Source organism: Bombyx mori, chromosome 25 (genome assembly GCF_030269925.1).
Source record: "Bombyx mori chromosome 25, ASM3026992v2".
NCBI classification, from domain to species: domain Eukaryota; kingdom Metazoa; phylum Arthropoda; class Insecta; order Lepidoptera; family Bombycidae; genus Bombyx; species Bombyx mori.
In genome coordinates, this window is record NC_085131.1 from 12736087 (window position 1) to 12762358 (window position 26272).

The window sequence follows — 26272 nt, forward strand, 5'->3', positions numbered from 1 at the left end:
ATACTTTCTAGTATATGAAGTTATAAATAAATAAATAAAAATCCTTGCTACTACAAATTAAGATAGGAAGTATGGAGATTTACACGGCCTGGCTTTGCCCCTGGCATAGTCCATGGGTAACGATAACCACTCACTATCAGGTGGGCCGTATGCTAGATTGCCTGCAGGGGTAAATAAAGAAAAAAAATGGAGCGAAATAAAATTAGTAGATAAGGGGTAATGCTAGTGCAACGAATGAATGATAGAAAAGGTCTCTTAGCAACGCTGTATGAATTACTAGGTGAAAGTAATGGCGCAATAATATAAGAGTCCGACGTCATACCTCAAGACGGGTGATGGCATTAACATCACCACCACATCCACGCATGGGTCGTCAGCTCCTTCACTCATCCAGTACAACAAAACAAACTCGGATCCGTTTATCCGTTATAATTAATTAAAAAACGGGCAGGATATTATCGTAAGATCCTCCGGCCATTGATTTAATTAAACCTTCCAACTCACCTACTTAACCACAAGTGGATCGTCAAGGACTTACACAAGACATTGGTTTCCGTCGCCGCTTTTAACGGCGTTTCCCTCGGAATATCTTTTGTTCAGCCATAAACCGCTCCGAGAACGACAGATGTCTGTTAAATCTTCACGGGTTTCCAGTCGCCGCTCGTCCGTGACGCCCGGGCTTTTTTTATCCGGGAATACAGGAAGTTGCACTGGATATACTGTCCCGAAGACCGATGAAACATTTTAATCGCGGTGAAGAAAAGTTAGTTATGGAAATAAATAAAAGGACTTTTTTTTATTGCTTAGATTGCTTAGATTGGTGGACGAGCTCACAGCCCACCTGATGTTAAGTGGTTACTGGAGCCCATAGACATCTACAACGTAAATGCGCCACCCACCTTGAGATATAAGTTCTAAGGTCTTAAGTATAGTTACAACGGCTGCCCTACCCTTCAACTCTGTCGTGAGGCAGAAATAGGCAGGATGGTAGTACTTACCCGCGCGGACTCACAAGAGGTCCTACCACCAGTAATTACGCAAATTATAATTTTGTGGGTTTGATTTTTATTACACGATGTTATTCCTTCACCGTGAAAGTCAATCGTGAACATTTGTTGAGTACGTATTTCATTATAAAAATTGGTACCCGCCTGCGGGATTCGAACACCGGTACATCGTTTCAACACGAATGCACCGGACGTCTTATCCTTAAGGCCCCGACGACTTATAAAAAGAATGTTTGTATTTTTGGGCTTGATCTTAGCCTAGTCTATGCGATAGCCAAAATTCATAGCTAAATCACTTCACGGGCTCCAAATTTCTTGCTTTTACTATATCGTATTACAAGCTCGCATAGATACGTGAAGCCTATTCACCTGCCTATTTCTTCGGGGATGCAAATTCATACGTAGATGTTTAAGCTCCCAGCCTACCCGGTGTAATGTGACTGTTGGATCCCATAGACAGAACGTCTCCATTGTATAATGTCCCGTTCCTCAAATCTGATTCCTGGTACATACTTATCCGGGCTTACAACAAACCCTTCTAACAGTAAAGGTCATCTGTCGATCGCGGTACTCTGTTATAATACTTACTACTGCCCATTCTCCGGTAAAACCCTTCTTAGTAAATTTTTACGACCTCCACGGCAACAGATGTGGTGATGCAATTATCAGCCGGCATCGCACAGCCAAATAATGAAACTAATGAACAACAAATGAATAATCATCTGGTAACGGCTACGAAATCAAATATGTCTGTCTGGATTGCGGCACGTCATCTAGGTAGAACGTTTTCAACGTATTTGGAGGAAGCTGCAAAAGAGACGAAGATAAAGAATATCATAAAACTTCAACATGACAGGATTATAATTATTCTTTTAATAATATAAAATAACATTTATTTTGGAGTCCTGGATAAAGACTTTTGCGCAAGTGGATAATGCAAAAGAACGAATAATGATTAAAAGCATTTTACCGACCACCAAGCCAATCTGCCAATCTGCCAATCTGCCAAATCTGTCAAAATTAAATGTATTTAGTACCTTTAAAACTTTTTAATGAAATAGTTGACCGTTTTCAGAAGCCGTGTGTCACTTCTCCCTTGGACAGTCTTCAGAAAGGCGTGAAACGGCAAATGATCTCCAAAGAGATTATTTCGCCACCGAGATTATTTCTATCAAGGATTTTGCATCGCGACTTCCCACTGTACCCGACGTTCTTCCACGACGAATAAAATGTTAATAGTTTTTATTTTATACAAAGAAGACAAAGGATTCTTTATCCTTTTTGATTTCAGGAAAAATGCTTGTTTTTTTTTTCGTAACTTTTTTAATGAAACCATTATTTGACACGCTTTTTTTAATTGTTATTACTAGAATTTCGCAACAATGCCAATTAGATTTAAAAAAAATAGCGTCATAGATTTCTGAAATGTCACTGTCAAAATTATCTGTCAAACTTTCATCACAACACTCGTGTGTAATGCCAAATTAAAATTTAATATTATCCGCTTCACCTCACGAGACGCCCCGAAAAACGCGATGACGATGTAATTTTGAGTTAACATTCTACTATGTTATGTCCATTTGGCTGTATTTGTTTCCCATTGCGGTGGCTGTGGTCATGTTCCTCTTAATCGGCACCATATGTGAAAGGAGGATAGAAGCTACCTTTCATCATATCAGTAAGAATTACATATAAAAATAATAATTATAATAATACAACATATGCTTACGAACGACTTCCATGATTATACGAATTGAAAATCGAACATGCAAAACTTTGTAAAATTACGTAATCACTGGAGACGGAGCGTTTTTTTTTAAAGCCTTTGTAGGCAGACGAGCATACGGTCCACCTGATTGAGTGAGTGGTTACCGTCGCCCATGGACTTCAGCAATGCCAGGGGCAGAGCCAAGTCGCTTCCTACCCTGCCTGTATTGAAACCGCACAGGTAGGTACCACCATCCTGCCTGTTTTTGCTGCTAAGCAATAACGCTATCCGGTCCAAAGGATGGGACAGTAAATCCGTAACTCTTATTTTTTTTACATACTGTATACTTTTATTGTATAACGAACAAGATCACATGGTATTAAGCGGTTATCACTTCGAGATTGAACTCCCAAGTCTATCATTTAACAGCAGTCTCATGCTTTAAGCTTTCTTGACCATACGTCTTACAAAAAAAGTGACGAAAATTTACTTCTTGTAATGTGATGTAATTCTTCTATCGAGGAAATCATTCCTAAATCGAAAAACGTGTGGCACTCGGGGACTGCCGCGGTAAAGCTATTGCATAGCATTTTTTATCACCTTATGCAATTATAATTAGACAATAATAATTTAATATTAAAACAATAATAAAATAAGACCACGCTATATTTATAAATATCAAAAAACCAAAATATTACTGTCCCCTTCATACTCATAAGCTAGACCGCACGAGAGAAAGATGGGAAGACTTTTCATGGTGTGCATGCAGTGCGACGTCACGCCGCGCGCTTCACAAACACTACACAAGCGCAACGTGTCAATGTGTTGAACGCGAACTACATGGTAAGCGGAGTGGGGATGTTAGGTTTTATTTTCGTTACGAAATTTCTTGATTCGGTCGCCGCACGCGCAGCCCGCGATAAAAGCTATGCAATAGCTTAAAAACGTATTTCCTTAGAACATTTATTACCGACCTGCCTAATTTTAACATCAACATTGCATCGCTTACGTACTGACGTACATATATTATAATCTACATTATTAGCCGTTGTGACCATACACCCTCGTAATAGGAAACACTAAAAACACAAACACATATTGGATTACTTATACATACTTCATTTTGGTTGCAGTGGAACTTCGTCAAGCACAAATACAGAGGAATGAAGAAAATGTTGAAAACGTTCACGCCATCTCGGCCTGTACTGGAACTTGCCAACCGATCACTCCGCAACGTACGAACAACACAAAAACAAACGCTACATAAAAAATACACGAATAATAATAAATACATAAATTCTTCAATGTAATTTTGTTGTTGTGCTATATTAAACTGGTGGTAGGACGCCTTGTGAGTCCGTACGGGTAGGTACCACCACCCTGCCTATTTCTATAGTGAAGCAGTAATGCGTTTCGGCTTGCAGGGTGGGGCAGCCGTTGTACTGTAAAAACTGAGACCTTAGAACTTATATCTCAAGGTGGGTGGCGCATTTACGTTGTAGATGTCTATGGGCTCCAGTAACCACTTAACACCAGGTGGACTGTGAGCTCGTCCACCCACCTAAGCAATAAAAAATAAAATAAAAATTATTTTTACTATCTGGGTCATCATCATGATCATATCATCAGCCCGTAGTTGTCCACTGCTGAACATAGGTATCTCCAATGAATCTCCAGTGCAGCCGGTCCGTTGCCGCCTGCATCTAACGTGACCCAGCGATTTTCAATCGGTCATCAGTGAATGATGTAATTAAGGTTCAATTTGGTTTGCGTACTATTCGTAAAGAAAAACTGTGTGTGGTTGCAACGACATTTATTGTGCGACTGACTTAAATTTTGACAAGTAAAAATATCGTAATTAGCAAAGAGTATAAGGTTAGTAACAACATACCGCCCACCAAAGGACTACTAAGTTCTTTCTAAATCTATTGCACTAATTACTCAAGGTGACTTCAAAACAATATTCTACAAAACGAAATAAAGGTTGCTTAAATACTAGACATCATAATACAATACAATGCTTAACTTGAGACTTAGTATTAATTTAATAATAATATTGCTACAGTGACGTTCTGGTAATAGCATTCATTCTGGCGCATATTAAACATTGATGTACTCATGCTTCTTTGTTATTGATTTTGCCCTTAAGATCCAATACTTTGATCTGAGATAACATAGCATTAACTGAACCCCTCCATGTAGTGTCTTGATATGGGCGTCAGCAACGACCAAGTGTACTAGGGTGTTCTTATTTCCAAGAATAATTGGGTGTTTTCGATCATCAGGTAAGTTAGTATGTTTAAGGCGACCGCCCACCCTGAGGATATGATTCTCATCCAGGTATGGGTTTAGCGATCGTAATTTACTTTTTTTTCTAACTTGTTTCTTATCTCTTAGCCGATCTATTTCTTCTTTAAATTCTTGTTGTACTAACTTAATGCATGTGATAAGCGCCTCTTCAAATTCTTGTGTAGTTATTTCCTTGCTCGTACTTAAATTACTTTTGTATCTTAAAAATCTTTTACAGTAAATAATAGTTTTTAGTAATTCTGGTAACGTATCAAAATCTTCAAACTGAGCGGTTAAAGGTTTTAGTTCTTCTGCATTGTGGTAAGTATTTAATTTTACTGGTTTCATTTCCAATTCTGTTTCTGTTATTCCTGGCTTACTGTATATTATTTCTTTTTTGCATAACCACTTAGACCCTGTCCACCACAACTGTTTCTGTTTCAAGTCCGCCAGCAGCATGCCTCGCGACCCGATGTCTGCAGGATTCTCTTCCGAAGCTACATGGAACCATCGATGTGTGTTTACATTCTCTACAATTTCTACGACCCGGTTCGCCACGAATGTCTTCCATCTATGAGGATCACCAGATAGCCATGCAAGAACAATTGATGAATCTGTCCATGCATAGATGTTAGAAGTAGGTATACGCATTGCATTTTCTATTTGCTTAAGTAACTTTGCTAATAAAAACGCCCCACATAACTCCAGGCGTGGTAGAGACACGGTACGGAGTGGTGCCACTCTAGTACGGGCAGCTAATAGATTGGTGAATACTGAACCATCTTCCCTCTTCACACGAATGTAAGCTACAGCAGCATAGGCTTTCATGGAAGCATCGCTGAAACCATGAACCTCGATGTTTTCCATCTGTGTGCTTACTGTGTTTAGCCATCTTGGAATACCTATCTCTTTTACATGTTCAAAGTCTTCTCTTATTGTCAGCCAATCGTGTAACAGCGATTGGTTAATCTCGTCATCCCAGCCAATCGGTTCTAGCCATAGCCTTTGTATGAGTATCTTAGCCAAAATAGCCAAAAAGCTAGGGGCGATCCATCCCAGTGGGTCAAAAAGTCTTTGAATATCAGATAGTATGCCTCTCTTTGTAATACTGCTTGACCTTGCTGGTAAGTTAACCTTGTATTGAAATTGATCCGTGCCCAGGTTCCATATCAAACCTAGGGCTTGTACTTTTCCATCCAATTTAAAATCCAACTGTGCTAGAGATGTACGTTTGTTTGGTTCTATAAATTTCAAAAATTCAGCAGAATTGGATGACCATTTTGATAATACAAATCCACCTTTCTGTAGAATATTATCTACTTCTTGTGCTCTCTTTATGGCTTCAGGAGCACTGCTCTCCCCCGACATTAGATCGTCCATGTAAAAATCTTCTTTAATAATTCGAACAGCCATTGGATGATTTCGACCTTCATCGTCCGCCACCTGGTGAAGCGTTCTTACAGCCAGGTGAGGAGCCGCCGCTGTACCAAATGTAACACGAAGCATACGATATTCTTTAATCGGGTCTGAATCATTCTCTCTCCACAAAAGGCGTTGATATCGATCGGCGTCTTCTTCATAAAGTAATATTTGCAGGTACATCTTTTGTATATCACTTGCATAGCAAACACGGTGTAATCTCGATCTCATAAGTATATTCCTTAAGTCCTCTTGCAGTTGCGGACCTACAAGCAATTCATCGTTTAGAGAAACGCAGTTGGAGCCCTTCGCTGGACCATCAAATACTACGCGTGTCTTAGAAGTTTCTCTGTCTGCGTGTACCACGGCGTGATGAGGTAAGTATACTGATTTTCTCTCATTTATTTCATTCTTAGGGATTTCTTCCATGTAGTTAGCTTTTATGTATTCTTGCATGACCTTTGTATAATCTTCTTTCAGTTTAGTTTCTTTCTTAAATCTTCTTTCTAGTTGAAGTAACCTTTTTCTAGCTATTTCCTTCGTATTTCCTTCAATCGAAATTGGATTATTTGTATTAAATGGCAGCCTTACTAGATATCTTCCTTCACTATTTCTCGTATGTGTGCTTTCATATATTGTTTCACATAGCTTTTCTTCCTTTGTTAATATTCTCTTTTTATCATTGTCAATTTCCCAGAGAGATTTCAACATATGATCTATATGGACTTGATGATGAAGGACCAGAAATGATTCATTTTCATGGTTATTATCGATTTCTCCGAAGAGGATCCACCCCAGGTTGGTTTCTTGGGCACATGGAGAACCTGGAGGGCCCTTAATAAGTGTTGGTTGAACAATCTGTGCATACTCTTTAACACCAAGAAGTAAGTCTATAGAACCTGGTTGGAAGTAGTCTGGATCTGCCAGGTTGAGTCCTTCTAGATGTGGCCAATGTGTGACAGTTACAGCTTTGGAGGGGATCTTCGTGGTCAACTGTTTACTCATAACATATGCTTGTATGTTGATTTCGAAACTTGGATTCCAGCGGGAGCCAATCTTAAGTTGAACCACGTGATCAACATTAGTTCTAGTAGATCCCACCCCGATAATAATTCCTCTCGCTGATTGCCTGGTAAGTTTGAGCATTTGAGCCGCCTTCTCGCTTAAAAATGAAGCCTGCGAACCTTGGTCTAGTAGCGCACGAAGAACAACGGTTTGGTTATGCTCGTTCCTCGTTAAAACCATCGCTGTGGCTAGTAGTGCTGTGCTTTGATTAGTACTGTGATGTGACGCCACCATGCTGTTTATAATCTCCTCTTTCTCTTCTACCCCGTGGTGAGATGTACTCGGTTGATTCCTTTCCTCAGTTTGTGCCGAGTCTTGATGGCGGTGGAGAAGAGTGTGATGCCGTCTTCTACATAAGCGACAGGACATTTGTAACTTACACTGGTAAGCAGAATGCCCAGGCACCAAACAGTTAAAACACAGATTGTTGGTCTTGACATAATCAGCTCTTTCTTTAGGTTGCAGTTTGGTAAAATTCTTACAATGACATAATGTATGTTTTTCTTTACAGAGCACGCAAGTTCTTTCATTTGGCTGTGACGTGGTGGCTGTGGCAGTTACTAAGTGTGAACGTTCTCTTACAGGTTTGTCACGGCTGCTACAAGTCCCTGACACGGACAATACAAGTTCTAAGGTACGGTATCTTGACTGCAGGAAATCCTTAAAATTCTCCCAAGTTGGTAGTTCGTCCTCTAATTTTGAATAAGCTGTCTGCTCCCATTCTTTGTGAGACTCCGGGTCTAACTTTTGTATCACAAGGAATATAATTATAGGATCCCAGGAGGTCGTAGTTATATTTAAATTTTCTAAATTATTCAAACAATCTGTCGTGACGTCTAATAAATTTTTTAATTGATTTGCAGACTGAGAACTAATTTTCTTCTGATTAAATAATTTCTTCAACACTGAGTTAATTATTAATCGTTTATTTCCATACCTTGACTTCAAAATATTCCATGCTTTTTTATAATTGTTTTCCGTGACTTGAATAGGTTTTAATAATGTTTCTGCCTCGCAGCTGACTGTACTCTTAAGATAATGTAACTTTTGTACGTCACTTAAAGCCTGGTTCTTATCCACTAAGGAGGTAAATAGGTCTTGAAACGTAGGCCAATCTTCATAGTTTCCAGTGAATTTGGGTAATTCGATTCTCGGTAACCGAACAAGGTTTTCGGTATCCGCAATAATCGTAGAATTATTTGGTGAGGACGTTACAGTACTCGGCGCGGCTGCTTGTGTGAAAGATTGCAAAAGATCTTTTAAATCGGCTAACAAGACGAGATACAAATCTTCGAACACAAAGTAATCTTCATTTTGAAAATATGGTAACTCTTGTCTTTGTTCTTTCGGTGTTATTTTTACCAATTGTAGATGCGTTTGCTTAAATGTAGTCCAATATTCTTCGATACATTTGATTCTTGCTTCTACATAACCTCTTGTCAATCTAGCTTTTGGACATTTCTTCAAATTAATTTGAGTTTTGTTTAAGAGCGCAGCGGTATCTTCTAGAACGTTCAAAAGTTCATCCATAGTACCGTCCAACCAGAAAACGGAATAAAATTGTAATATTTATAAATTATGTATAAATTATTTGTCTTTAAATCACTGGAATGTGGTTTACGGCTTACTGGAAAACAATATTTTCACTGACCGGCGTCCATCTTCGATAGCTTGTATGTTCAAAAAAATCCGCTCGAATTTGACCAATATGAATGATGTAATTAAGGTTCAATTTGGTTTGCGTACTATCCGTAAAGAAAAACTGTGTGTGGTTGCAACGACATTTATTGTGCGACTGACTTAAATTTTGACAAGTAAAAATATCGTAATTAGCAAAGAGTATAAGGTTAGTAACAACAATCAGTTTAAATCCGGATGAAGTATTCAAAATGCTAATCAGAAGAGATAATCTTAAGAAATAAATTTTTTTTTTTTCCTACCTATGCCTTGAGAGGCTATTTCAGCTTCACCCTAACGTGTAGATGAGCTCACGGGGTTCAAACCGGAGTGGTTCAAACTGGCCCTAGCAAGAGCAGTGCTTTGCAGAATCTACCACCGAATCGGAAACGCGACCCACTGAGAAGAACCGGCGAGAAACTCAGTGGGCGTAAGTAAGAACTAACACGACATTCAAAACATTCAAAAACTTACAGTAAAACACACAAAGTTGTTTGTATGGAAATTAGGGTGTGTTACATCTCAGATTCCGTACAGTCATATCGGCTTCAAGAATGAAATGATTTACACGATCGGGACACAAGCAAATTCACTTAACCTTTTGTCTTATTTGTTAGCTTTTATTCGAGGAGCTTTTCTTTATACCGTAATATTTTCTAATACTAAATACTTCCTAAGGGAAACTCTTCCGCCAATTATGGGTCTGTATTCGGAAACTATCTTATTAATTTGTTACCGAAAACCGGAGTAAAGACGATGTGAACTTATTTTGTTGCTTTGTAGAGAAGTAGAGTCCCCAACGCTGACTGGTTTTCGATACTTTTTTATACCTTAGATGGTTGGACAAGCTCACAGCTCACCTGGTGTTAGTTTTCGATACTTTTTTATAGCTTAGATGGTTAAAAGAGCTCACGTGAGCTCGTTAAGTGGTAACCGGAGCCCATAGACATATACAATGTAAATGCCGCCACCCCCTTCGAGACATGAGTTGTAATGTCTTAATTTTATTAGTACAACCGCTCTCCCACCCTTCAAACCGAAACGCATTACTGCTTCACGGCAGAAAATAGGTGGGGTGGTGGTACCTACCCGTGCGGACTCACAAGATGTTCTACCACCAGTAAAACTACTCCGCGAATTACCGTTGAGAATATTCACCCACCTTGAATAATATGAAGTCGAAGTTGTAAGTTTTATTTGTTCAGGATTGAACGAAGCGATGAAATGATAAAATGCGAATTCTGGAAATAAATAAATAATAAATAAATAAATAAATATTTACTAACAATCACGCCGCGTTAACTCGTCCCGTGTTAAATTCGTAAAGAACTTGTGTTACAGGTACCAGAAAAATTTAATGTGATTTTTGATGATTTGTGATTAGCTCCAATTTAATTTGTTTTTGTTCTGCCGCTTAGACAGTGGTGTGAGTGAGCTGCGAGTGACGTCATAGATCCGTCATTCCTTTTTGGGATGACATACCGCACCCCGCTTCCGCGCGACCTCTTCATTGTGTCGCTATACACCATCGCCAACAGTGTGTTTGGTGCGAGTTTTTTAACGTTCTCGATAGCGTAAAAGTTAACTCAAATTTGTATGGAGTTGGAGCGTTTGCCTACGTTTGCCGCTAGGGGCCTGCTAAAGGATTTGAACGCCAACAGAGTCGCTACACAATTGCTTTGCCGCAGAAACAGGTATAGTGATAACATTCGAAGGTACAATAAAAAAAAATGGCAGTCGTAGGGACTGCCAATAGAAGTGAAAATATATAACTTAGAATATTATCATTACTAGAGGTCCCGCAATAGTCGAAATTCGACTATAATTAATTGGAATTGTAAGTTTGTACACTATTATGATTATATTTTATACTTCTATAATCACAAATTTCGCCAAGGCTACACTATAAAAAGTATTAACAAAGACAAACAATATTTAATCTATTCTCAATTTGACCACAGACGTCAAGAACAAAAGTTTGACAATAAACAGTATGCATGCATGTGTGCGTCAAATATAGGGTATGTAGTGTGTGTGTAATGTTTTCTTTATTGATTTAATGTATCTTTTATACATTATTTAAAAAAAATATTAGCATTGTGCACTTCTTCTCTGTATTCTCTATAAGTGTGGAAAATTTCATACTCCTCCGTCCGCGCAATTTTCGTAAAAAGGGATACAAAGTTTTTGCTTCACGTATTAGATTATTTTTACGTCAGGGACGTATATTACGACGAAGAGTTCAACGAGCGAACTAACCCATAGACACAGCCCACTGAGTTCCTCGCCGGATCTTCTCAGTGGGTCGCGATTCCGATCCGGTGGTAGATTCCGCGAAGCACGGCTCTTGCTAGGACTAATGGCGACGCGAACCCCTAAGATTTTCTCCTACCAAAAGGTGCTCAACGCGGCCAAAGAAGTTTTTTTTTATTTTTTTATTGCTTAGATGGTTGGACGAGCTCACAGCCCACCTGGTGTTAAGTGGTTACTGGAGCCCATAGACATCTACAACGTAAATGCGCCACCCACCTTGAGATATAAGTTCTAAGGTCTCAAGTAAGTTACAACGGCTGCCCCACCCTTCAAACCGAAACGCATTACTGCTTCACGGCAGAAATAGGCAGGGCGGTGGTACCCACCCGCGCGGACTCACAAGAGGTCCTACTACCAGTAATTACGCAAATTATAATTTTGCGGGTTTGATTTTTATTATACGATGCTATTCCTTCACCGTGAAAGTCAATCGTGAACAATATTTAAGTACGTATTTCATTACAGAAATCGGTACCCGCCTGCGGGATTCGAACATCGGTGCAACGCTAGATACGAATGCACCGGACGTCTTATCCTTTAGGCCACGACGACTTACAAATCCTCACTTAAAAAATCCTAAATTCCATATCGATCCATAAAAGCGTATATCACAAGAAAATGTTTAAGCAAAACACAGCCCTGTCAGCGCTAGTGTACGGATACTTTATCAAGAGCGAACATTACGAACGAATGACAGTCGGGTTCCTTACGCCGAAATAAATTTTTACTTTCACGAACAATGCATTAGCCGTTTATTTAATCCCATAAAGTGTTAAGTGCGTGTATAAATCACCGGTAAATCTCGCTCAGTCTCACCTTGTGCGGCGGCTGCCGGTGCAAAACTGGGTCGGGTCTGAGAAAATTTAGAGAGGCGTTTTTTTTCTCTCCTGTACACTAATTTTAAATGCTAACCATACTTATCGTTAATGACCTGCTTGCTGACTTTGGCAAAAAATTAATATTCACACAATTATTTGTAGAGGAAAAGGTAGACCTAAGAAAAAAATACTACCACCACCTAGCCTATTTCTGCCGTGAAGCAGTAATGCGTTTCGGTTTGAAAGGTGGGGCAGCCGTTGTAACTATACTGAGACCTTAGAACTCATATCCCAAGGTGGGTGGTGGCATTTACGTTGTAGATGTCTATGGGCTCCGGTAACCACTTAACACCGGGTGGGCCGTGAGCTCGTCCAGCCATCTATGCAATAAAAAAATAATAAAAAAATGGATGGATTGCGTGAAAGACGATATGTGTAAGAGGAGAGTGAGCGAAGAAATGGTATATGATAGAGGAGTACCTATGGAAGGAGAAAACATGTTGCGCCGACCCCAGGTGACTGGGAGAAGGGCAGGAGAATGATATCACACTATTATTTGTACTTAATAAGATTTGAGTAAAATATATAAATTAAATTCACCTACTTTCAGTGAATATGAAAACCTTTGACTGACTCGGTGGCGCAGTCCTTAGAGGCTCTGACTGTTGCGCTGGGGGTCGTGCTTTCGATTCCCACATCGGCCAAAACAAACAAGCACCCTCCTGGCTGAGCCTTTTGCTCGCCCACCTGTCCTAGTGAAGCTGGAAAGGCCTCCGGGCCACCAGTAATATTTCAATCATAAAAAAAAAAAAAAAAAGCTGTAATGCGTTTCGGTTTTAAGGGTGGAGCACCGTTGTAACTATACTTGAGACCTTAGAACTTATACCTCAAGGTGGGTGGCGCATTTACGTTGTAGATGTCTATGAGCTCCAGTAACCACTTATCACCAGGTGGGCCGTGAGCTCGTCCACCAATCTAAGTAAAAAAAAAAACTTTGTGTGATTCTTTGCTCTTTGTCTGGGTCTTTATTAACTATATATGTATATATTTAAACATGTCAGTATGTCTTTCAGTTTCTGGCAAACATAACACAGGGAATGATTTAATTTGGGGTTGGATGACCGTGCGTGATTTGTTACCAACGATTGTTATGATTATTTATTATTATATAAAAACGCACAGACACTGGTTAAAAATACCACAAAAATATACATATATCTGCAAACTTTTGGCAATAAGCAGTGGATAATATAGTTAATGCTTCTAAAAACATATAAAAAGACTTTGTGTACAACATTTATGAATTACAAAATGATTATCAATTTACGTACCAAAGCACCCGAGAAGCACCACTTACCATCACTAACGAGGTTTGAAATAAACAAAAAAAATTACCGGAAAAAAGGAAAAATTCCAAAGTCATATTTGCTAGTACATTTAATGTACAATTTTTATAATATCGTATAAGTGCCTCGAGAACACATTTTAGGCACGATTAATATATAAATTTCCAATTTGGTATTTAATCTCTAACAACACCCTTTGGTAGAACGCCATTGAAAAAAATGTCTTCTAAAGCGACCGGTTTCAGCTTGGCTTTAATGCGGGACATCCGTATTATAAATAGAACCATATGAAAAATCTCCCATAATAATGATTGTATCTGTTATTGTCCGTCAGTGTTTTGTGACAGCGGGCAATTCCCACGAGGTATACCAGGTTTGTTTTGGTGATCAAAAGTTTATTACATCCTGGAGTAATTGCCAACTGCCATAGTATTTTCTTCGGTTCTCAACACTCTTCGAAAAATTGGAAATAATATTATAAAAATAAACAAATAAAAATAGTTAAACCGTAAAAACATTTTTAAATGTTCCAAAAATTTGTAAAAAAAAAAGATGTGCGGTGTCGTGGGACACCGAATAGGAACGAAGTTTTTTATTATAAAAATATTAATTTTAAGTTCTATTCGAGGTATAAAGAAAATACCTAGTTATTCGGGTATACATTTTTTATTATAATTTTTTTATTAATAAAAATAAAATAAAAGTACTTTACAAAGCTATCAACTTTATTTTAATTACAATAATTTATAAAAAATATATAGGTAATAATAATATAAAAAGAAACAGCTATTTATATGAACTAGTGGCCCCGCAGTAGTCGAAATTCGACTATAATTAATTGGAAATTGTAAGTTTGTGATTGTGACTATTATGATTGTATTTTATACTTCTATAATCACAAATTTCGCCAATACTACACTATAAAAAATATTAACAAAGGCAAACAATATTTAATCTATTCTCAATTTGACAACAGACGTCAAGAACAAAAGTTTGACAATAAATAGTATGCATGCGTGTGTGCGTCAAATACATGGTATGTAGTGTGTGTAATGTTTTCTTTATTGATATATTATATCTTTTATACTTTATTTAAAAAAAAAATTAGCATTGTGCACTTCTTCTCTATGTTCTCTATAAGTGTAAAATATGTCATACTCCTCCATACGCGCAATTTTCGTAAAAAGGGATACAAAGTTTTTGCTTCACGTAATAATATATAGATAATAATAATAACCGTCATCACGTAGACTATACATTAGACTAAGACTATACATAAATAATAAAAATCTTACGTTACGGACGTTTTTTTCCCGGTTAGGGTACCCCTCCACATCGTCCCATAAGGAACTTCGTTCCAAAACAATTACAAATATTGTGTATTCAGCATCCACTAACATTGTATCTAAATCTGCAGGAAATCAGTCTTTGGTTCCAATTTTGAAAAGTGGGGCGGCCGTGGTGTGATGTCATTTCGATTTCATGCTCCAATTATGGATGACACCATCCACATAGTGAGACATCTACTTGCATAGGCTCCGGTAAGCTCTTAAATAAAATACGTAAGGCTTCAGTTCGTTCACGCATAAAGAGCACTAAAATAAATAATAGTTTAAAAAACTAACAAAATACGCTTTTATAGAAAATCCAACTAAAAAATAGAAAATAAATTTTAATAAATTTGAATTAAAAATAGTGTAAGAAAAAATAATTTTATTGTAAAAAAAAGCGTGGAGTGCAAGGTATCAGTAGTTATAAATATTTTATGAACAGATATGCGTAGAAGGGTTATTTTGATAATATCCTAAAAAGCATCCCACGTTTTTTTACAATAAAATATTTTTTTCTTACACTATTTTTAATTCAAATTTATAAAAAATTATTTTCTATTTTTTAGTTGAATTTCAATTTTTTCAATTTTTTTTTAAATATTGAATTGTCATCGGTCTTTAATATGCTTACCAAATTTCGAGTTAATCCGACGTTTTGAAGGGGGTCAAAATCATGTTCAAAGATTCCGTTACATACTAACATACGTACGTCAGAAGCTAATAAAAGCGTATTAAAAATACACAGATTCCCTTAATCCACCCCTGTTACCACGAGCCCATAATTATATTTGTCGAACAAAAATCCCTTTTTCCCAAACGAGACCCCGGGTCGGAGTCAGTATTTTACGAAAAACCCCCCGAGACTTGAGTCCGTACCAGCGTAATGTGGTGCACGGGGAATAAACATCGGAATGTAGGATTACTCGATAATTTTGTTAATGGCCAACGAAGTTGTACAGAAAATTATCTTTTACGTACCTAACAAAACAACTACAATTCTTTTCGCGTATTGATTTTGAAAAGACGAGAAAATTCCGGTTATATATTATAACTATATATACTAGTGGTCCTCTGGTAGTCGAAATTCGACTATAACTAATGGAAATTATAAGTTTGTACACTATTATGATTATTTTTTTATCGCCTTTGTAGGCAGACGGGCATACGGCCCACCTGATGGTAAGTTACCGTCGCCCATGGACTTCAGCAATGCCAGGGGCAGAGCCAAGCCGCTGCCTACCGAAAATTCTATTGTCAAGGACTATTATACTTCTTTAATCACAGATTTCGTCAAGACTACGCTTTAGACAAATAGACTAAAGACAGACTGCAAAGAAAAGTTTGACAATAGACAAATGGTATGCATGCGTGTGTGTGTCAAACACATGATAATGGGTGTAATGTTTTTTTTATTCATTTAATGTATCTTTTATGCTTTATTTAAAAAAAAGATTAGCATTGTGCACTTCTTCTCTATAATCTCTATAAGTGTGGTAAATTTCATACTCCTCCGTCCGCGCGATTTTCTTAAAAAGGGATACCAAGTTTTTGCTTTACGTATTAATATATAGATAAATAAAATTGGTGTGTCTGTTTGTAATATTGAAATAACCGCTTTTTACTACGTAAATATGAATATATACACGGTACATACACCAAAATAACATTTTTTACAATTTTTGTCTGTCTGTTTGTTCCGGCTAATCTCTGGAACGGCTAGACTGACTTTTTTTAGATTAGCTTCGCCTCAAGCTGTTACCTGCGGTACGACAATAACCGCGGGTAACATCGCGGGACTCAGCTATCAATAATAAAATTTATTGTTTCCGAAGCGAAGCGAGGGCAGGTCGCTAGTCGCAAATAAAATGAAAATGTATTCAACCATAATAATAATAATAATAATCAATTTTTATTTCAGAATTAAATTCCATATGAAGTGTTAGTCATACAAAATCTTTCTTGAAAAAAGCAGTTCATTTTATTTATTTTACATTGACCATGGCTGGTCTTGAGCCAACATGGACTTCATTCCAATGCCTCAATATAGGGCAGCAATAGCGACTCCCTATCGCGGCCAGGAGGCTGTTCGGGCTGTCCCGGAACTGGCACCACGCGGTGGCCACGCGCTTACGAATCATCGCGTAAAAGCCATCTATGTGAGCCTCCGCGAACATCGTCGACGCGCTACAGTACCGAGACAGCCCCATCAGTGCCCTGAAGCCGTTATTATATTGGACGCGCAGGGCTCCAAACGCCTTTTGAGTGTACTCAGTACACAGACTGCAGATGTAAAAGGACTGACAACATGCCCTAAATAGTGTGTGCTTGACTTCATCCTTACACCGTGCGAATCTCCGGGCGAGCATGTTAGCTCTCACAGCCAAACCCCTACGCTCTCTCTTATATTATATTATTATCTATGGAACAGCCGACTCCGCTGCCACTGAGCTCACCGATCTTTTTTTTTTTGATCATATGCAATTTTTTTCCCTGTAGAACGTAGAATTTCCTCCTTGACGTGTAGAAGAGCTCACGGGGCTCTGACCGGGAGTGTTGCTAACACTGGCCCTAGCAAGAGAAGTGCTTCGCAGAATCTACCACTGGATCGGAAACGCGACTGAGAAAATCCGGCGAGAAACTCAGTGGACTGTGTCTATGGGCTGTCTATCACTTGGAGAGCCCTTCGTCGCAAGCGACGGGTTCGACGAGGACGGTGACCGATGCTTGTGGTACCTAAAAGCAGCGTTAATGGACCGGGAGGATCCGTAATGACGTATTTAGGGCGACGTTGACTACAGAATCGGGTATGATGCAACCTTATGCACGCAACGTTATCACCACGTAGACTTTGGGCCCACATATCTATCTGAAACAATAAAAACACTACGAAAAAAATTGAATTTATAAGGCACTACCGTATTGCATTAAAGGTGAAGCACAAAAGAGCTAAGGCGCTTGAGAATCGACTATAAAAAAAAGTGTGGTGTCGTGGGACACCGGATAGGGACGAAGTTCCTTATTATAAAAATATTAATATTAAGTTCTATTCGAGGTATAAAGAAAATAAAACTGGAGGTTTCGCAACAGCCCACGGTCATTCGGTAACGTGCGAACTTATTGTGGTACACTTCATTCACGGTTGTTTGCATAAGAGTTAGTGTATTGCGCAAACGAACGCTCTAAGATCGTGGTAAATGAATGATAAAAAAATATGTGATTTTTATACGTTATTACAAAGTTAAGTCGTGCATTACTAATAATAAAAATCTTACGTTACGGACGCTCTTTCCCGGTTACCCCTCGGCATCGTCCCATAAGGAAATTCGTTCCAAAAATAAAATTTATAAGGCACTGCCGTATTGCGTTAAAGGTGACACATAGAAGTGCTAAGACGCTTGAGAATCGGCTGTAAAAAAAGCGAAATAAAAAACGAAACTTGAAATAAACAGTCCTAGGGCATAATGACATACGCACCAACGGAAATTCTATTCTTCTATTTCACTTTACGTTCTGCTAGCTGCCGTCCGCGGCTGATTTCCCCGGCGACCGCGTCCCATTAGGGCTCGCTTGCACACAAGTCCGGTCGACAAGCAAGTAGCTTGTCCACATATTTACGAACGATCTAAAGACTTCGTTGAAGGCAATTTTTACTTCAGACTACCGAGACCTTGGTACTTATATCTCAGGGTGGGTGGCGCGTTTACGTTGTAGATGTCTATGGGCTCTAGTAACCACTTAACACCAGGTGGGCTGTGAGCTCGTCCATCCATCTAAGCAATAAAAAATAGTAAAAAAAACCTCCTCGAGCTGAATTATTTTGTTGAAAAGTTTAAGCTCCGTTGTATGTTATTAAATTTGTTTGTCACCTTCTAATTAATACGCTTTTTTTTAGCTCCAAACGTGCGTATGTTAGTACGTAACGAAATCTTTGAACACGATTTTGAACCCCTTCAAAACGTCGGATTAACTCGAAATTTGGTATACTTATTAAGGACCGATGACAATTCAATATTAAAAAGCATAATTGAAATAAAAATAATGATTGAAAAAATTGAAATTCAACTAAAAAATTAAAAATAAATAATATTTTAAAAAAACTAACAAAATACGCCTTTATAGAAAACTAATTAAAAAATAGAAAATAAATTTTAATAAATTTGAATTAAAAATGTGTAAGAAAAAATGATTTTATTGTGAAAAAAGCGTGGGGTGCATGGTATCAGTAATTATAAATATTTTATGAACAGATATGAGTAGAAGGGTTATTACGTGAAGCAAAAACTTTGTATCCCTTTTTACGAAAATTGCGCGGACGGAGGGGTATGAAATTTTCTACACTTATAGAGAATATAGAGAAGAAGTGCACAATGCAAATTTTTTTTTAAATAATGCATAAAAGATACATTAAATCAGTAAAGAAAACATTACACACACTACATACCATGTATTTGACGCACACACGCATGCATACTATTTATTATCAAACTTTTGTTCTTGACGTCTGTGGTCAAATTGAAAATAGATTAAATATTGTTTGTCTTTATTAATTTTTTTTTATAGTGTAGCCTTGGCGAAATTTAAAATATCTATAAAAATAGAAACTCTAACTAAAATATAGAAAATAAATATAAATAAATTTGAATTTAAAATTGTGTAAGAAAAAATGATTTTATTGTAAAAAAAAGCGTGGGGTGCACGGTATCAGTAGTTATAAATATTTTATGAACAGATTTGAGTGGAAGGGCTATTTTGATAATATCCTGAAAAGCAGTTCTTAGTTTTTTTAAACTATTATTTATTTTGTTGAAAAGTTTTAACTCCGCTGCATGTGCGCTGTTTGTCACCTTCTAATTTGTGATAGAAGATATAAAGAAATTTGGTGAGAAGTTATGGAATACGATAAAAGGCTCCTCGACAAGTCGATCCGGACCGGTATTCTACCATACTATGTTCTTTAATTTAATCCTAACCTAAAGGATAAGACGTTCGGTGCATTCATATCTTGCGATGCATCGGTGTTCGGATCCCGCTGCCCGGTACCAATTTTTCTAATGAAATACGTACTCAACAAATGTTAACGATTGGCTTCCACAGTGAAGGAATAACATCGTGTAATAAAAATCAAACCCACAAAATTATTATTTGCGTAATTACTGGTGGTAGGACCTCTTGTGAGTCCGGACGTGAGGCACCACCACTCTGCGTATTTCTACCGTTAAGCAATAATACGCTTAGGTTTCAAAGGCGGGGCAGCCGTCGTAACTATACTGAGGCCTTAGCACTCATATCTCAAAGTGGGGGACGACATTTACGTTGTAGAATCAATGGGCTCCGGTAACCACTTAACATTAGGTGGGCCGTGCGCTCGTCCACCTATATCAGCAACAAAAAAAAAAAAAATTCTAATACCTATATACTATACTTTATTCACTAATTCCTTCGTGCAAGTCGACTGGCCTATGCAAACAGTACTCGCCGCGGTCACATTCTATTTGCCCACAATGTGTAGGTTAAACGGACTGATTTTATTATTCAACGCGGCCACTCTACCTCTCTGACAGCGTTGTGATTCGAGCTATACGAGCTCAGAGGTATTTCATAATTTATAATTTCGCACCGTCGCGTCCTCTGACAGTGTATACTATAAAAGGTTTAACACTTAACTAGACGTTAAATTCGGTTGTGTTAACTTTAAAACATTGAATAATCCACATTCAATCAAATTCAATGTTAACTTATACAATCTAATCCACAGATTGTATAGTATAAGTTAAATAGCTTCCCTGATCTCCTTTTTATTATCATACCTCTCGCCATCGGAGCAGAGTTCATTCATAGTATCTGGAACCACTGCGTTCATAGATGGTGCGTTTCCAAAGATCTTTTTTGCCACGTACCATCCGGAATGAGTTGGAATGAGCTCCCCTCCCCGGCGTTTCCCGAGCGCTATGACATGTCAGGTAGGCGGTATGCAGCGTCTTGGCTCTGCTCAAAGCATTGCTGACGTCCATGAGCGACGGTAACCACTTACCATCAGATGGGCCGTAAGCTAGTCTGCTTACAAAATAATAATAAAATATTTAGAAAAACTTGTCATTTGTACCTAGATGGGAGTTGTAAGTTAGCAGAGTAATTTGCGTCATACAGACAACACAAGGTACGACCACTTGGAAGTGTTTGTATTTATATTTACTTTACGATTGCTGGTGGTAGGACCTCTTGCGAGTCCACGCGGGTAGATACCACCACCCTGCCTATAAATCTGCCGTGAAGCAGTAATACGTTTCGGTTTGAAAAGTGGGGCAGCCGTTGAAACTATACTGAGACCTTAGAAGTCATATGTTTTTTTTTTTTTTTTATTGCTTAGATGGGTGGACGATCTCACAGCCCACCTGGTGTTAAGTGGTTACTGGAGCCCATAGACATCCACAACGTAAATGCGCCACCCACCTTGAGATACAAGTTCTAAGGTCTCATGTATAGTTACGACGGCTGCCCCACCCTTCAAACCGAAACGCATTACTGCTTCACGGCAGAAATAGGCAGGGTGGTGGTACCCACCCGCGCGGACTCACAAGAGGTCCTACCACCAGTAATATGTCAAGGTGGGTGGCGGCATTTACGTTGTAGGTGTCTATGGGCTCCAGTGACCAATTAACACCAGGTGGGCTGTGAGCTCGTCCACCGACCTAGCAATAAATAAATAAAAAATGAAAGAAGGACAGTATGAAAACAACATGAAATTGCAAATTCTAGTTTTAATTTATTATAGAAATACTCAGAATCTATAGTAGATAAGAAAGGCTTTTCTTTCTAGAACGCAGACGAGAACACAGCCCACCTGATGAAGAGTGATTACCGTAGCGCATATACTTCAGCAATGCCAGGGTGCCAATGTCTCAAGATGGGCTGCATTTACGTTACGATGTCCATGTACTCCTCTAAACACTTAATGCCAGATTGGGTATGATCTCACTCACAATCAATACCTAAAAAGAATTTCAACTCATACCCGTTCCATATGCTCAGAATATTAAGATTATTTCATGAACAAAGCGATTATTAACTTGAGGCCGCTACCAATATAAACGATTTTATTACTTTTAATACGATCTCTGTTGTTTTAAATGTAGGTAATAAACGTAAGTCAACAACTTGATTCGATTGTGAATATTCGCTTCGACAGATAAAACCTAAGCGTCTTTGTGTTATGAGTTATGACGAATTTTAGTATGACGAATTTTTTCAAAACAATAAGAACTCTTATACCAAATGGACGATTCCGCTGGATGCAAGCAGCGCAGGACCGATCGTTATGACTAGGCCTGGGGGAGGCCTATGTTCAGCAAAGGACAGGACAGGACAGGACCAGGACAGGACCAGGACAGGACCAGGACAGGACCAGGACAGGACCAGGACAGGACCTGGACAGGACCTGGACAGGACCAGGACAGGACCTGGACAGGACCTGGACAGGACCTGGACAGGACCTGGACGGGACCAGGACGGGACCAGGACGGGACCAGGACGGGACCAGGACGGGACCAGGGCGGGACCGGGACGGGACCAGGACGGGACCAGGACGGGACCGGGACGGGACCGGGACGGCACCAGGACGGGACCAGGACGGGACCAGGACCAGGACGGGACCGGAACCAGGACGGGACCAGGACTGGACCAGCACGGGACCAGGACGGGACCAGGACGGGACCAGAACGGGACCAGGACGGGAACGGGACGGCACCAGGACGGGACTGGTCGGGACGGGACGGGACGGGACGGGTCGGGACCGGACGGGACGGGACGGGACGGGACGGGACGGGACGGGACTGTACGGGATGGGATGGGATGGGATGGAATGGGATGGGATGGGATGGGATGGGATGGGATGGGATGGGATGGGATGGGATGGGATGGGATGGGATGGGATGGGATGGGATGGGATGGGATGGGATCGGATGGAGTGGGGTCGGATGGTATGGGGTCTGGTGGGATGGGGTCTGGTGGGATGGGATGTCGCCCGCAGTTTTATTTCATGAATGAGCAGTTTGACAAGAGAACCAAGATAACAGACGTAGCCTGAAGCTTCTAGAGTCTAATGCAAAGTGGACCGACAACAGTCGCGGGAAACCTCTGGATGCGAGCAGTGTAAAATTATGGCGAACCTTGGAGGAGGTCTATATGTAGCAGTGGACATCTGTGGATGGACACCTACCTAGTAGGTAGGTAGGTGTAGGTAGGTAAATTTATTATTAGAATAATTCTTATAATAATTTATTCTAATAAAAAATTGCTGCTTTGTTATTGAATATTTTTGAACGTGACTTATGAAGAGCCCAGAATACCGGAATACCGGACATCGTACTTATTAGACCAGGTAGGTACCTACGCTTCAGATGATTTTTTCCAATTAATCACTGACGGACGATGAGTGGTTGCATGTTTGATCGAGTCATGTGTATACCCGGTCTTATGAATTTATGAATTTCATTAACGCGCGCACTCAGTTCGATGTGTGTTTTTCATTTTCACGAGGAAACGTATTGGAAACCGTATAATACATCTGTTGTCGACTGCTCTGGACTACTCTGGTCTACACCGGTGATGTCATATAAAAAAAAAACATGTGGCTTTCGGGGACTGCGACGGTAAAGCACAGCATTTTTTATGAACTCATGCAATTATAATTAGACAATAATAATTTAATATTAAAACAATAATAATAAAATAAGTTCACGCTATATTTATAAACATTAACAAAAACAAAACATTAACTGTCCCTTTCACAATCATAAGCTTAACCGCGCGAGAGAGAGATGGGCAGACTTTTCATTATGCACATGCAGTACGCAGACGTCACGCCGCACGCTTATTCACAAACACTGCACAAGCCCAATGTGTGACTATGTTGAACGCGAGCTACATGGTAGGCGGAGTGGGAGGTATTAGGTTTTATTTTCGTTACGGAATTTCTTGATTCGGTCGCCGCGCTCAAAGTCCGCGATAAAAACTATACAATATCTAAATAAAAGAGAAGAAGTTATCGAACAAAATGGTACCTACATACTTTAGTTAAATGTAATGTTGTGAATTTTCTTAAAAAAGGCAAAGAAACTTTTTCCCCAACCTATTACATCTTTCATGTGTACATTTTATTTACTTTGCTATAATAAAGACATGTCAAGATATGTATATATAAAGATATGTAATTGAAATAAAGAAAATTAAAAATTTCCGTTTTATACAGAGCAACATATTGATTGAAGTCTTATTTAAAGTTATAACAATAATAGGTACAATTAGAAGTTTATAAGTTTATTTATTAACTCACATTCAACGACTTTAAGCCCTGGTTTAAAACGGAAGTTCAGACAGACCCGAATAATATTTTATAATTTAACAGAGATACTGAACTCGAATCTGAACTCAAATTCCGTTTTAAATATGCAGAGTCATCAACAAACATGGGAGTTGTTGATAGGAAAACCGTATAAATAATGTCTATACCAAACATTGCCAATATACAAGTTTGTGTTTATATTAACCCCGGGTAGTTTCAGGAATAACTAGCCCCAAGGAAAACTCAGAAGCCATTAGGTATTCAAAACAACTTTTTATTGGTAACATGTCAAATGTGGTGGTCGATGAAAGTGCCCCGGGTTTGTTTGGGTCGACCAAACACGGGCACCGCTCGGCTGCCGACTGACTAGAAGCGAACTTATAGCGACGAACACGAATCTGTGTGTTTAGGGCGAGTTTTTGACGTGACAACGTCTTGTAATTCGATGGAGCCGGCTGCACGCACGAAAAAACATGACTCATGAGGCGTTCCATTTAAGGCTTGAAATGCAAGCGAGAGCGCGCAACGAGCGACAAAGAGGCACAATCGGCCTCCGCGTTCGGCAGCGTTCGACATCTGTCTCTCTCCTACTTCAGTGAGCGATGCATCCGCGTGGACAGCTGCTATACAATAAATAGATTTACATGCTTTCGTCAAGTATGAAGTTCAGTGAAAAGTGAATGTGGTGTCAATTGTCCATAAAAAAAAATCTATCAAACAAATAAAATTAAAATTTTCTTTCAAAAAACAAGCTGGCGTTCCTGTCATCGGCGGACACAAGTTCTTTTTCGGCGGGACTTCTAGTGGAACGGACGTATCATCGTAAATCCGACTTCACCGCGTTTCTGGAAGTAATCGGCGTACATCTGATCCCAGCACGTGTATTTTTATGTGATTGTGCATTTGAACTAATAAGTGCACCACGTGTTATTTTTCGAATACCAACACTACCAATAGTGGAGGAAGAACTGAGGGTTTTTTTTCCTATGCTGATGGCCTTGAGAGGCTACTTTAGCTTCACCCTAACATTTAGGTGAGCTCACGGAGCTCAAACCTAACGACGTTGCTAGCACGAACCATAGCAAGAGCCGTGCATCACAGAATCTACGACCGGATCGGAAACGCGACCCACTGGGAAGATCCGGCGAGAAACTCACTGGGCTGTGTGTAGATATACGAATATATATTCGTTCGTTATCCCTAAGTACCCAGTAAATATATATAAATATATTTACTCTGCATAAATAGGCTACGATCGTCGCACAGTTCGAGAGCTTGCACAACAAATTGACATCGGCCTCGTTAAGCGGTTCACGGCCCGAACTAAATATAGATTTGCATAGAAATCACCTGGGCGCCTATTAATTAGTACAGTAATTACTCTATTATGATTACGTGCTATACTCGTTAGGTGAAAATAAATTTGTTTGGTAAAACTAAAAAGGTTTTGTTACGCCAGTCACCATGTGATTTTGGTAATGATGTTTTTGTGAGGAATTTGTGTGAGTTTTGAAGGTGTCGCTGCTAAAAAAATAAGATTTAGGGTGTCGTTAGGCGATTATGCTGGTTTACTGGTGGTAGGACGTCTTGTGAGTCCGCATAGGTAGGTACCATATTCTGCCTATTTCTGCCGTGAAGCAGTAATGCGTTTCGGCTTGAAGGACGGGGCAGCCGTTGTACTGTAAAAACTGAGACCTTAGACCTGTGTATTATCTGAAGTTAGATGGCGGCATTTACGTTGTAGATGTCTATGGGCTCCAGTAACCGCTTGACATCAGGTGGACCGACAGCTCGTCCACCCAGCTAAGCAATACGATAAAAAAATATATGTAAAAATATATAAATTCAGTGGTCGGTGTCTATGGGTTAATTCACTCGTCGAGCCCTTCGTCGCAAGCGACGGGTTTGACGGCGGTGACCGGTGCTTGTGGTACGTAAAAGCACCGTTAGTGGATCGGA

At 39.3% G+C, this 26272-nt stretch overlaps 2 protein-coding genes and 1 long non-coding RNA gene across 3 annotated transcripts; 2 read left to right on the forward strand and 1 right to left on the reverse strand.

Moving 5' to 3' along the window:
- Positions 1 to 2420: 2420 nt before the first annotated feature.
- On the forward strand, positions 2421 to 4025 carry LOC101742194 (uncharacterized). Its single transcript, XR_209669.4, has 2 exons — positions 2421 to 2685; positions 3849 to 4025. It is a non-coding gene; the product is annotated as an uncharacterized LOC101742194 (long non-coding RNA).
- A 749-nt stretch (positions 4026 to 4774) lies between these two features.
- LOC119630583 (uncharacterized) lies at positions 4775 to 9149 on the reverse strand. The gene is made up of 3 exons (XM_038020449.1): positions 9140 to 9149; positions 5420 to 8324; positions 4775 to 4805 (listed from the first exon to the last, which is right to left on the reverse strand). The coding sequence occupies exons 1-3, from the start codon at positions 9147 to 9149 to the stop codon at positions 4775 to 4777; spliced, it is 2946 nt and encodes a 981-aa protein (XP_037876377.1).
- A 13139-nt stretch (positions 9150 to 22288) lies between these two features.
- LOC134201456 (protein SPT2 homolog) lies at positions 22289 to 24385 on the forward strand. The gene is made up of 2 exons (XM_062676231.1): positions 22289 to 22804; positions 24377 to 24385. The coding sequence occupies exons 1-2, from the start codon at positions 22289 to 22291 to the stop codon at positions 24383 to 24385; spliced, it is 525 nt and encodes a 174-aa protein (XP_062532215.1).
- The last annotated feature ends 1887 nt before the right edge of the window (positions 24386 to 26272 follow it).